General features: G+C 43.2%; 2 protein-coding genes across 6 annotated transcripts in view; both read right to left on the reverse strand.

Annotated features, from left to right (window-relative positions):
* pik3r2 (phosphoinositide-3-kinase, regulatory subunit 2 (beta)) overlaps positions 1-1,934 on the reverse strand; it is a 34,673-nt gene extending 32,739 nt beyond the window's left edge. For both annotated transcript variants that reach the window (XM_058067088.2, XM_058067089.2), the window contains exon 1: positions 1,736-1,934. The gene's annotated coding sequence lies outside the window, so the exon portion shown is untranslated. The remainder of the gene's footprint in view (positions 1-1,735) is intronic.
* Positions 1,935-2,706: 772 nt separating this feature from the next.
* Positions 2,707-12,842, reverse strand: part of mast3a (microtubule associated serine/threonine kinase 3a) — a 28,779-nt gene continuing 18,643 nt past the window's right edge. For 2 of the 4 annotated variants that reach the window (XM_058067059.2, XM_058067057.2), the window contains 17 exons: positions 12,589-12,674; positions 12,381-12,466; positions 11,993-12,201; positions 11,735-11,873; positions 11,433-11,565; positions 11,195-11,360; positions 10,972-11,073; positions 10,719-10,841; positions 9,651-9,763; positions 9,370-9,548; positions 8,589-8,710; positions 8,324-8,509; positions 7,656-7,879; positions 7,330-7,452; positions 7,086-7,222; positions 6,816-7,000; positions 2,707-5,198 (listed from right to left, as the gene is read on the reverse strand). In XM_058067059.2, coding sequence (XP_057923042.2) covers positions 4,351-5,198; positions 6,816-7,000; positions 7,086-7,222; positions 7,330-7,452; positions 7,656-7,879; positions 8,324-8,509; positions 8,589-8,710; positions 9,370-9,548; positions 9,651-9,763; positions 10,719-10,841; positions 10,972-11,073; positions 11,195-11,360; positions 11,433-11,565; positions 11,735-11,873; positions 11,993-12,201; positions 12,381-12,466; positions 12,589-12,674 — 3,161 coding nt within the window. In that variant the 3' untranslated portion in view covers positions 2,707-4,350. Of the gene's footprint in view, positions 5,199-6,815; positions 7,001-7,085; positions 7,223-7,329; positions 7,453-7,655; positions 7,880-8,323; positions 8,513-8,588; positions 8,711-9,369; positions 9,549-9,650; positions 9,764-10,718; positions 10,842-10,971; positions 11,074-11,194; positions 11,361-11,432; positions 11,566-11,734; positions 11,874-11,992; positions 12,202-12,380; positions 12,467-12,588; positions 12,675-12,842 lie in introns of all 4 variants that reach the window. The other 2 variants (XM_078791634.1, XM_058067056.2) reach the window with 1 other exon arrangement.

Raw genomic sequence — 12,842 nt, forward strand, 5'->3', positions numbered from 1 at the left:
ATGTGAAATTGCACAACTTCAATTAAAAAAATAATAATAATTTGTAGTTTTTTCTGGAGGAAAGTTGAATACCAGGGGTCTCAAACTCAATTTACTTGGGGGCCACTATTAAAAACAGAAAAGTGAATAAACTTTGCTTTGGTTTCGATTTTCTACACGAAAAGCTCTGATAAAACATTCCACTGTTCTCAAATATCTTACTTTTTATTTTTCTACACAAAATAAGATGAAAAATAAATAAACAAATCAAGAATAAAGAAAATCAATCAATCAGTAATAAATAATAAATATAATAATAATAATAAAAGGGCAAATAATAAAAACTTAAGAAACCACATATAGTTGGTGGGCAGACAAATTATTTTTTTCAGATTAAAATGAACAAAGCATTATTAGAGCCCTGTAGACATGACAAAACACGACTATAGTCACATTTAGACTCTTTTTTTATTTACAACATATTGCGCAACTGCAGGGTCTTGAGACACATGCTAACTCGCAAACTAGAGAGCTAGCGACCTAAACGGTAGCCTTCAAGTTATTTCCTTTAAACTTAAATAGCCAAAAACTTACCACTTCCACACGGATAGGGAGGATAACTATTAACAGTTATTTAACCTTTAACATGAACATTAATCAAACGTAATATTTTTTTCTGGGTACATGATACCATACAGCATCCATATCAAACTTGCGCGGGCCGCACTAACATTAAACTTTCATATCAAGGCGGGGGCCTCAAACTAGTGGGGCTGCGTGTTTGGGACCCCTGGCCTAGACTATACCATCTCACAGAAATAAGACAAATGCTCAGAGAGTTTTCCAAATGTTATACCACTCTGTTTTTCTGTCAAGGATTTTGCCTAATATTCAAAGCACCCCCCCCCTCACCCCCCCACACATAGCAAACTATGTTCTCATAACATGTGAGTAATAAAGTGTATTGCTTTTTCTCCACTTCAACCATTAACTATATCTAATTATGTAATTATTTCTTGTGCAAAGATCTCGCCCGTTGCTATTTTGATAAAATAGCAATTTCAATTTAACGGTTCCTCCCTGGCAAAGGACATATAACAAAAATAACCCCAGCTGTACTCCATCTGGTCAAACGCATACATATAATTCTAACCCTGCAGATTTATCCCACTTTGGAGGTGACGTTGAGCACTCTTTTTGTGATTTTTGTGTGATTTGTTGACATATAGTGGCAGAATATTTTTACATAAATGGCTTATTTTGTTTGGCACACTTTCCATTAAATCCTTGATTGGTAAATTAGCATGTAGCACACTTGTAATACTTAAACGGTGACCCGTTAGCAGAGTAATGCAACTGTTTATATTTATTGAATTAGCCGTGGACATTAACTACACTTTCAGTCCACTTAGAGCAATATAACCAAAAGAAGTGTATTAATAACTCGCATAATCGCCCATGACACAACTTCAATTGTTTTAGAATAAGAAGTAGATAAAAACACTTTGACTAAAATAAACTAGAGTTAGCTAAGTTTGCTATACGTCGTAAGCACAAGGCGACTAGCAACATCTAAATATTGTATTTTTTAAAAACTGCGTTTGGCAAACACTAGAAAAGCGTGGTGAAACTTTAAAAATGAGGCTCAAGTGAGCTGAATGGCGCGCTTGCAAGACTTCCACCATTTTCCAGTAAGTTACAGTGGCTGCTTTGCTGTACTGGAAATGTGCAATAACTTGAGGGGGGAAAAACTCACCCGTGGATATTTCTTCAGTCTTCTCACTTTTAGCTGCGTGGCTCAGACACTCCAAAATGGCAGACAAAAGTCCTACCAATACCTCGAATGCACACGACGGCTTCCAGCGGCGCACGAAAGTTGTACAAAGTCCTTGTTTTTTCACTTCTCCCTGTTTCTTTTCCCGTTCATAACTCCCTGCACCCCTGCACAGCCATTTTCCAGCACAGCGCGGCGCAGGGAGGGAGGGAGGGAGGAGGCCGCGTGGGAACGCTGACGAGAACGGAAAGAGACGAAGCAGGACGGAATAGTACGAAGCCTCAATTCCAAAGGCTCTGTTTGATGTCAAATTGTAATCCTTCACCCCCTTAAATCCACTTTTATTCTGGTCACATTTAAAAGTAAAAAAGGGACAATTACAAGAAGGTTTGTAAAATAAAATTTAGTTGGTTTAAGATTGACGCAAAAAATATTTAGTATGCCCCGCCCCCCCACCAAGTGAGAAACACAATCCTTGACAAGAAACTAAAATAAAGTAAAACTACTAACCCATTTTATCGGTATTGCCAAAATGTAAACTAAAGTAGTTCATAATTGCATTGCTCCAATTATTGTTATGGATGTTTAATTACTATTAACGCTGATATTGTACAAAACAGACATATCTTTTCCGATTCTATGGTTATTGTCACCCTTTGTGAAAACTGTCACAGCTAATGTGTGTATTGGAAACCTTAAAAACACACACACAGACAAAAGACCTCCACAAAGTTAGTTGTATTGTAAGAAAAAAGTACCTTGCAAGGGTAAAAAAGTTTCAAACTTGGCAAAACATATACTATGTATAAATAAATCAGATGCACATGAAATACATTAGAAAAATGCAAACTAATCACCACTAATGTGAAAGTGGATGTGTTCATATTAATATTAGTTTTAATTAATATTAAAACCTCATGCATCGTGGGTTACAGATGACACATTTTGACACGTTGCACATTTGGACTTAATTGTCCTTTTTTGTGAGTGTTTTATTTCAAGCACTGTTAAGACATTAAAAAAACAACATATATTGGCACGCCAGTCCAAACCAGATACCCACATAGTAGGAACTTCACAAGGGCCAGTCAGGGGGGATGAGTGGGGAACAACACCATAATCACACAAGAGTGGAGCCAATGAATGACAGCTCTGTATCAATGTGGGAGTGTATCACACACACACACAGTGTTCAACAAAAAGTACGCTTTAGATAATGCTGCATTTGAGTGTGAGGTGCTAAACGGTGTTGTGCAGCTTCTTCTGTGATGTCCTTTCATTTATATGACAAATTAAATGTACATTAAAAAAAGAAAAAGTGATTATACAAGTTAAGGTATGGGTGATATCATACGGCTTAACAGGAGTACAACATGAGATTAAATCCTCAAAGCAAAATATACAGTATTTTACTCCAAATTGCATAAAAAAAATTCCCACATCCAAGTTTCCTTCTGTATAAAAGGAATACTTCCACGAGTTGAATAAAATGCTGCAAACAGGCAAAAAGAAGGTGGGAATATTGTGCTGGAATGTAAAGCATGCACAATCCTTTGAGGTTGATTTTAACAGGAGATTAAGAACCTGCCGTTTTAGATGCACTAAACTTATTTTGGAGCTCCACTCGCCTTACAAGGTCACTTTCAAAAACACCATGAACAGCTGTTTTAAGGTCCATTGTTGTTTATACAATATACATCAACAGCGTAGGTTAGTAGTACTGCAACAAGACTGTTTGCTTATGGAAAATATACACACACAAAAAGAGACTACCTCTGGTCTCTCCTTCCGGCACGGTTTAACTGTCATTCCCTCACATTCATTTTCAATAACTTAACAAACTCACACACATATTTGTAGTAAAATGTAAACATTCATTCATATTACACGACAGCAAAGGAAATTTGCATGGATTTTTTTTAGTTTCCACTGTACAGTTGTTTTTTTTCCAACCCAAGTCGAGAGAAATCGTCCTGAAATGTGTTACAAGGCTACAAGACTTGTGCGAACACACCAAACTGACTGGAGATGAACCGGCGACTGACACGACAGGTAGTTTAAGGTGCTGTGAGACATTACCAGCAGCACGGTGCAATAATGCTCAAGCACAGCAGTGAGAGTGTCAGTGCGAAAAGGCTTGTCAACACACGCATGCATTATGTACACGGGAACCTGTCTTATATGTGAGGTTTCTATGGCTAACCTTGCTTTGGCACCGATGTTTGCTTCCAAGTGTGATCATGTTACAGTGAGGCTCTCACTTAGCAGTCATGGTCACCGCCGCAATCAGGGAAGCAGCAACTTCTATACTGCAGTACATGCCTAAACCAACTCAAATGTTGAACTCTGCTCTTGTCAGCACCTACCACCGTAAACGCATCCAAGGTAGCAACCAAAAACCACGTGGGTATATATAAATAACCATTTAAAACAAAGGATATTTTCTTTGTGTTGACAGTGTTGAAGGATGCGTATATTACTGAGAAACGTTGATCTTCAAAGCTTGCGATGATGGGATTTTGATCACAGTTGTCAGGTGGCGTGGTAGTCCGGTGTTATTCTATTTTCTTCGCCAAGTGATTACCTAAAACTTCTCTTTAATCCTGTGACTTGGCTTTCTGCTGTGCCGGCGTATCTTGTGATGCTTTTCCTTCAGGCTTCAGATTGGAGTCCGACCGGGCCGAGCTGACCCAGGACGCCTTGAACACCTTCGGTTGAGTCACAGGTTGCTGGGTGGGGCTGGATGTCACCTCTCTCTCGTCCAGATCGTCAAAACTAACTTCCTGCACGGCCTCTTGTTTCTTGAAGGAGTCCCGGCGCTCTGACAGAGCCAGCTTCCTCATCACGACCACCTCTTTGGAGTGATGGTTACCGCCACGGCGTTGTGGTGAGGACGAGCGATGGTGCTCGTTGCCTCCTCCGATAAGGTCCTGGTGGCCCCTTTGCCCCCCTACGTACAGTCCCTGGCGGCCGTGCTCACCAACACATACAAACCCAGAGGTGCTGTCCTCCTCCACGTCCTCACCCTCAGACAGAGGCATCTCCATGGTATGGCGACGGGTGCTGTAGGCTTTCCTATCACCGTGGTACCCGCCTGTTGCTTTATCCCCAGTCAGCCTCTCTGCTGACTGCACCCTTTTGAGGAGCGGTGAGCGTGGCGGCTCCGCACTGCGAGGCCGCACAGAATGGCGGGCGATAGTGGGAGGGGACAGTGTTTTACCATGAAAACCCTGCAGGGACTTGGGATGGCTGGGAAGGCAGGAGGGGGAGCACTGAGGAGACAGAGGCTGTGGAGGTGGGATGCAGGCCAGCGGGGATGGAGGGATGCTGCTGGTGGACTTGCAGCGACCGGCCTTGGTGTAGCGGCCTAGGACGTGAAGGGAGCTGGGACGGGCCTGAGGTACTGGTGAGTTAGGGGAGCTGGAGCAGGGAGAGGAACTTGAATCTGGAAGGACAGAGGAAGATGTAAGCTTTTCGGTATATAAGTCAGAAAAGTAATTAAGACCCCAAAGACAATAATACTCAGTTATGTAAGACTGCACGGCATCAGACAGTGAGACAGCCCTAATATTTTGGTAAGATGATCATTATTAGTAAGTCACAAGGGCAATGGAATAAATCATACAAAACAGTGGAACTTTCATTTCAGCTGTTGTGCTTCCCGAAGTATAACACTCATTGAGCACCAAATGCATTTTGCTGCACCCAAAACATCAACAAAACATGCACATGATGTAATCATAACCAGCATAGCTCGCACACAATGTAACTAAAATTGGACCGCGGCAGACTTGTGCAAATGAGCTGACCTCTGCCTTGACACACAACATGAATTTCTGAATATTTGCCTGCCATTTCTCTGGTTTTTCATCAAAATTCAGACAATAACGAAAGTAAACACCGATTCAAAATCCGAAACATGGTGAACTGTCCAGAATAGGTGTTACAGTCAGGATTTTCTCATCTATTTTTTCCTAATCAATACAAATTGTATACTATGCTTCCACAGAAGGTGAAGTTTAAAGTAGGCCCCATCCACTAGCTCTGTGTGCAAGATACGTCACCATTTTGGAGCATGTTTGTGACAATTTAAGGTAAGTATAATGCATTTATAGTAAGGATCGACCGCCGATGTTTTTCCTTGTATCGTATCGGCCAATACGTGCGTGGTTTCACCGATGTATTTTTCCACCCCATGATTTATAGTCAGGCATCCGCCGGGGCAACACAAAGCTGCCCCGGCAGAGGACCCCGCAACACACGTAGTCGCGGTACCTCGCCCCCACTTTTGAATCACATCAAGGGCACGTTTTCACAAGTAATAGAGTTAGCTTGCTTTTAACACTTTACTAAGCCCATCACATTTCACTGGGTGATCGCTAGGCATAACAGTTTAAGTCATGGTGGGACAACAAGAAAGCCCAAAAACATCACATACCAACGCAACAGACAAATGAAAGCACTCATTCAACACACTAGTTGAATGAACAACTATGCATCTAAATGCGGGTCGTGTTATGTGTGTGCGCTCTCTTCGAGCATGCATGCACACACACACACGCACAGAAGGAATTGGAGCAGCCATGTCTGCTTATGAGAGGTCTTTATCGTGCACAACACTAACTTTAATGATGAGAGATGTTTTATATATCGTACTAAATTGTGTCAGTGTGATGTGTTTGTGTGTGTGGAGGCGGAGGGGGGGGGGTCACACTGGAGCAGTCATCACATATATTCCTTTTAAAGTTGATAATGCCGTTTAAATGTGTGTTTAAGAAAGCTGAATCCTACTGTGTTCAGTGTTTACATTTCAATAAATATTTCTTTAAACATGAGACCTGTAATATTTGTTATCATGGTCGTTTTAAATTGAGGGATCAAAAGCAGTGTCGGCCCAAGCAAAATCGGCCATCGGCTGAGGGTGATCGGAATCGGCCCCAAAAAAACCATATCGGTCAATCCCTAATTTATAGTGATACATTTAGATGACATAGCAATATATAATGAAGTGACATTTTGTTTTAGTATGTAAATTGGTTATCTTTGCAGCATTCTTTCTCACCTCCGGAGTGGTCAGGAGCAGGGGAGCGGCATGGTGTTGAGGGGCCAGGAGAGAGAGACTGTGTGGGGGAGCCAGAGAGACTGTCGCTGGATGACTGGTGGAATCCGGACGAAAAGCTACGACTGCTCTGCATGGGCTGCGGAGGCGTATGTTTAGACAGCTTCTTCAAGATGCTACGGCGCCGACTGCAGAGCAAAAAAAACAGACATTTTTATTGGGTGGGATAATGAACAATCTGTGAAATACTTGAAAAATACTATGTTCCTGTACCTGTCCTGTCCATCTCTCCTCTTGCTCTTTTTGCTGCGTCGAGCCATCTTGGCCTTATGGCTCGTCTTTCTGGCAGGGCCCACCTTGATGGAAGTGTTCTCTAAAGCGGTGGTCTGCAGTGTTACGCGGTTGCCACTCTGTTGAATAAACTTGCATTTCAGTCAACAACTCTGAGTTTGAGCAGGGCAGGAAGTGTCCACGGACACTAGAAAATGCCCAATAGTATTGAAGTCTCCACTCATACCTTAAGCAGAAGCTCTACCACCTCAGTGTGGACAAGGCCCTGCACAGATTCTCCGTTGACATGAGTGATGAGGTCACCAGCTCTCAAACCTGCCTCGTGTGCCGGGCTGCCCTCCTCCACGCACTTAAACATACACACGAGTGGAAACAGTCATCTCAGCTATGCTATTGTAATTAAACGGTATTGTTGATGACTCTTATGCAAGTCACAATGGCCGCCAAACTAAACAAAAACCAGAACTGACTTGAGTTTGACCTCAGCATAATTACTGTTTCTCAAGTCCCTGCGTACTTTCCACCACGGTTCCCCAAGAGATAGACACATACCCAGACCATGTGGTGAACTGTGTAGACGTCGCTGTCTCCCATGTAGACTCTGATTGCTCGCAAAGCGAAGCCAAACCTCTTCCCAGAGCTGTGGATGACCACTGGAGGCCTGAGGCAGCTGATGTTGATGGAAAGATCCCGGCTAGGAGACGAGTCTCGAGATGAGGGGTTGGACGATAATGATAAAGACGACTTGGGGCTGGAAGGAGGTCCCACAGAGTCATCTGAATGGGAAGAATGATCAGAAAGGTCATGAGCGGGAGACATTCTGGACAGTATGCACCCGAGCTATTTAGTTAGGATGATTATTGAAAAGACTACAAAACCTTGTATAATATGGGGTTTGTTTTTGTGTTGCAAGCCCAAGAAATCATGGCAAAGTTTGTATTTAAGTGATGAGTTCCAGAAAAATGTTCAACATTTACTATACTTAAAAATACCCAAAAACTCCATAAAATAACCACCCCCTGTAGGATATAGTTTGCAAAGCTGCCATTGTAGTTATTGTCGTAATTCCCTAGCAACGGGCTGTAGAGGGCACTGTAAACATTTTAATCATAATGTACTTGTGTCATTTCATGAAGTGTGCTTATTCAGCCTCCATTCTGCATGGAGTAAAGGTGTAAAGCATTGTTCAAATGGTGTCTAGTGGTGTAGTATCTGTGTACCTGGGGTAATAATGAGGGAAAGGCCGGACACTGAGGCAGACTTGGGGACTTTTCCAGCTGGAGGTCTGTTTTTTTCTGGGGTCTCCAATTGGTGGGCAATCCGTCTGGACGCGCCTCTGCGGAATGATGGTCGGGTGCCGGTGCTGTTGCTGCGGAGGCGAATGCGCCGCAAGTTGGAGACCATACCTTCTAAAAACACAAAACAGAGTGAGGAGGCAGTTTAGGAGTGCAAAACAACAACAGAGGACCGCTTCTTTCGGCGTACCTTCCTCCTCGGCAGAGATGGCAAAGCGAGGCATGATGTCGAGGCTCTGGGTGCTGTTCAATACCAGCGGGCTAGCACTGCGCTCTGACTGGGAGGAACTGGATGAAGCACGAGGACGCAAACTGCAAGAAAAAAACGGATAAACACATGAAAGTTGCTTTTATTATACATTTTGAGAAAAACAATAAATGGTAGAAAAAAGTATTCACATTTAACTTAGTTTGTAATTTATTTCCAAATGACCAGCTCTGGTTTCATGCAGTCGTGGTTCCGTTTGGTAACATTCATTTTCAAAACACAGCCCCTGTGGTCATGAATCATCATTTTAATGTTCTAAAGCACCAAAACATTTAAGGAAAAGAGGCGTCAGTTATTCCTATCTGAACAGTTTGTGCCACATAAAAAAATGCATAACCACTGGGACGGCACCCACTGGTATGTGAATTCCAGTTTTAAAGGCTAAAGTTTGGCATTTCGGCTGTCGCCGTCCTGATTTTTTGCAGATGGAGGTGACCATATTTGGATGCGAGGGTGGAGCTCTTGTTGTCCTGACTTGCCAGTGTGGTACTTGTCATAAAGCAGTCACTCACTAAAGCGTATCATGCACACCCAGTTATACCATTAGCCTTTAGAATTGTGTAAAAAAAAAAAAAAAGACATTTTCTGTAAGACAACACCTATTCAACTAATTTAATGATTTTGGGCTTAGCTGTACTGTATTTACTATATATTCAGCAGTGCAAGAACCAAAAATGTCCCAAATCCTTCTGAAGGATCTCACCTCCCCCTGAGTCCATCTGTTCTGTCTCCGCTAGCCAGATGTTTGTGTCCGTCACCAGGGGAAAAGGCTCCTCTGCTCTCCCATCGCTCGTCCTTCTCTTCACTGTGGCTTCTCTCTGAAGATGATAAGCTCTGATTGGATGGCGTGGAGGTGGACAGGTGCTCGGTACTGCTGTACACCTGAAGCATTGGAAGGTAATGCATGGCGTATTGCGTGCGTTGTTAGAAAGTAACACTCGTGAGGAGAGATGGCGGCTCTGTGAACGGTGACAGAATGTATACCTTGCTGAAGCGATGTGCCACTGAGGAGAACTGGCGCAGTTCCAGAGAGGATTCATCGTCGTTAGTTTCATCATCTTCATCAGAGCCTAGATGAGAGTAACGCTCCGTTCGGGCTGTCGGGAACACGATCATCATGTTTTTAAATTGTGTGTCTTATCTTGGCTACAATAAAAGGCCACTTCCCGATGTGCCGTTTAACTGTATTTGAAGGGGTATGGAGTGCCTCAAAAACCGGATACACTGTCCCAGAGCATCCGAAGCATCCTCGCCATGTTCAAAATACACTGCCACCACGGGCCACTCCACCTACGAACAGGTGCATTTTTACTGTGTCGTTTACTGTGGCATTTTGAATGCACATGGATACCGTGACGGAAGCCTGGGGCCAATGTTGTATTATTCATCCATCAGCATCACCTCAGTTTCAGTATTATAATGCACGGCCCCATGTTGCAAGGATCTGTACTAGGGATGCCTCGAGCCACATTTTTCTATCCGATCTTCAAAAATACACCGGATCGGCCCCCGAAATGTTAAACATTGAGCATGTTTGGGATGCTCTGCATTGGTGTATGGTGGTCACAGCAGATACTGGTTTTCGAACTTCTCCAATAATCATGTTCTCAGCATCTTGATATGCCACACGTGAGGTGGAAATTTTATGTATGATGATTGATCACTAACACAGAGCAAGTGTTGCATTAATAGTTTTGCAGAGTGTCGGTATGGTATTTCACAAGTGAGTACTCGCCTCACATTTCAGCAACCATTCCATTCCCTCATTGCACCACAGCTCCCCAATGCTGGCTGCATTCATGCAGCACCTAATCGCCTGTGTGTCTGCACTTTTGTCTTGTGCTGACTTTGAAGGCATAAAAAATGTATATTTGTCATAAAACTATTTGCAGAAGCAGTCCGTGAGGCAGCAGTCCGCCTTCCCATGGAGCCCACCACCACAGCTTCAAAAAGTTATGAAGCTTATAAAGTCCACATTATAAAATGGCTCCTGAAATGTGAGGGGTACCCTCACCATTGTGAGCTACTGTATGTATTGATAAATTCGCCTACTGTCAAAATAACTGGTGTCATCCTCAGTCTCCAGTTGTGGTATGAACTCAGCTTTCTGTCTCAGGAGCCCATTCCAGTCAAGTCCTAGGAAGAACATGTGCACCTTCACCTCCGTAGTCCCACCTGAACACCACAAATGCACGTTTAACTGACCTGCTATGACTAAAAATGTTTCCTTTTATTATAAACAAAAGACAAATAGTCGACTCCAGTTTGTGTAACAAAGAGTCAGTTATTCACTGCTGCCACATACCTGTTCCCAGGCGCTCCAGTGGGCTCTGACGAAGTAGTCTGGTGATCAGGTCTTGGGCATCAGCAGGCAGAGCGTCCTCTCCATCAGGCCAGATGATGTCATCTGAACAAAGAAGCACACAAGAGTGACTCACTGCAGGGATTCCAATGACGTGAGGACTGTGACTAATGACTAAGAAAAGTATGTGGCATTGATGAGCCAACAACAAATAATAGTCTTTTACCGTTGACCACTTGTCCGAAGAGCTGTTCAGGTGTGTCCCCAAAGAAAGGCACACAGCCCACAAGGAACTCATAAAGAATGATGCCCATAGCCCACCAGTCCACAGGCTTCCCATAGCCCTGTCGCAGGATCACCTCTGGGGCGATGTACTCTGGAGTACCGCACACCTGAGCAGGAGGTGAAGTGGTGGTTAATTATTAGTCATCAAAAGTATACACAAGACAAAGCGACAACATTACCTGCTTGTCAATGAACTCTCTTGTGTCCTTCTCAATGTGGCCTTCATACAGATTAGTCGTCATGTTCATGAGGCCAATCTTTGACAGGCCAAAGTCAGTCAACTTTATGTGCCCCATGGAGGTGATTAGCAAACTAGAAAGGAAGGCAAAAGAAAATATTTCATAGTCAGACATCAATGTCTGACTTTAAAAAGATGACACATTAAGATGTTACAAGCGTTAAAGTGGCTGCTGAGACAGATGAATGGCGAGTATACAGTATACGTATAATACTATATCTTTATGAGAATGTTGAGGCTCACTTGTCAGGTTTGAGGTCTCGATGTACAATGCCATAGTTGTGAAGGTACTCTAAAGCCAGGACGGTTTCTGCAAAATACATGCGGGCCATGTCCACAGGCAGCGGACCAATGTTTTTCAACAGATTGGCACAATCACCACCTTTAAACAAAGATGACGACAGGAAAGACACGTACCAATGAGAGTGAGTTAAAGTGCCATTAAAGGTTCCACGGCATACCATAATGTCTACGTACAAGTATGTTACATATGCACTCTACCTTCCACATACTCCATGACCATGCAGAGGTGCCGCCGTGTTTCAAACGAGCAAAACATGGAAACCACAAAGGGGTTTTCAGCAAAGGTGAGTATGTCTCGCTCTACGAACACCTGCTGGATCTGGTTTCTTAAAATCAGGTTCTGCCGGTTGATCTTCTTCATGGCAAAGCGTTGTCGGGTTTCTTTGTGACGGACAAGAAATACAGCTCTGCAAAGCGACGCAGAGGAGTGCGCGGGAAAGAAGAGAGGGGAAGGGGCGTGAAAGAAAGACAACCAATTAAGATTTTACACAAAATAGAAGACATTCTTCAAATCTGTATAATCTTGCTTTTTCTCATCAGAAGAGACAGTCAGCTGAATGCAAATGAAGGAGTCAGTCCTACTCACCCGTAGGCACCATTGCTAATGAGCTTGATAGTCTCGAAGTCACTCTCCAGTGGTTTCCTACGAGGAGGGGTGCATACTGCACGGCTCTGAATCACAGCCGACACAGAACAGAAAATAACAGGAAACAATCTGGGTGACTTGTGATAAGTGAAAAGCGTTTATATGGAATGGCTGCAATCATGTGGGACGTTTGTACATTAGCTTGTACCTGTATTGGCGTTGCCTCGCCAGACTCATCAGACTCCCTGCTGGCAGACCTGTGGCTCGGGCTTGTTTGCTCAAGCTGGACCATCTCTGAAACCGCACAACACACACCAGATGGAACATCACACACTGAAATACCCAAACTAGACAATAACACCCAATGAAATAAACGTAATAAGCCCCATTCTCAAATATAAGTTAGGCCACTATGTAACTTAAATGGTTAATGTGCAAACCATAAAACCACAAAATCCCCAG

This window comes from Doryrhamphus excisus, linkage group LG6 (assembly GCF_037039965.1).
Source record: "Doryrhamphus excisus strain RoL-2023G ecotype Guam linkage group LG6, RoL_Dexc_Guam_v1.1, whole genome shotgun sequence".
Lineage (NCBI taxonomy): Eukaryota > Metazoa > Chordata > Actinopteri > Syngnathiformes > Syngnathidae > Doryrhamphus > Doryrhamphus excisus.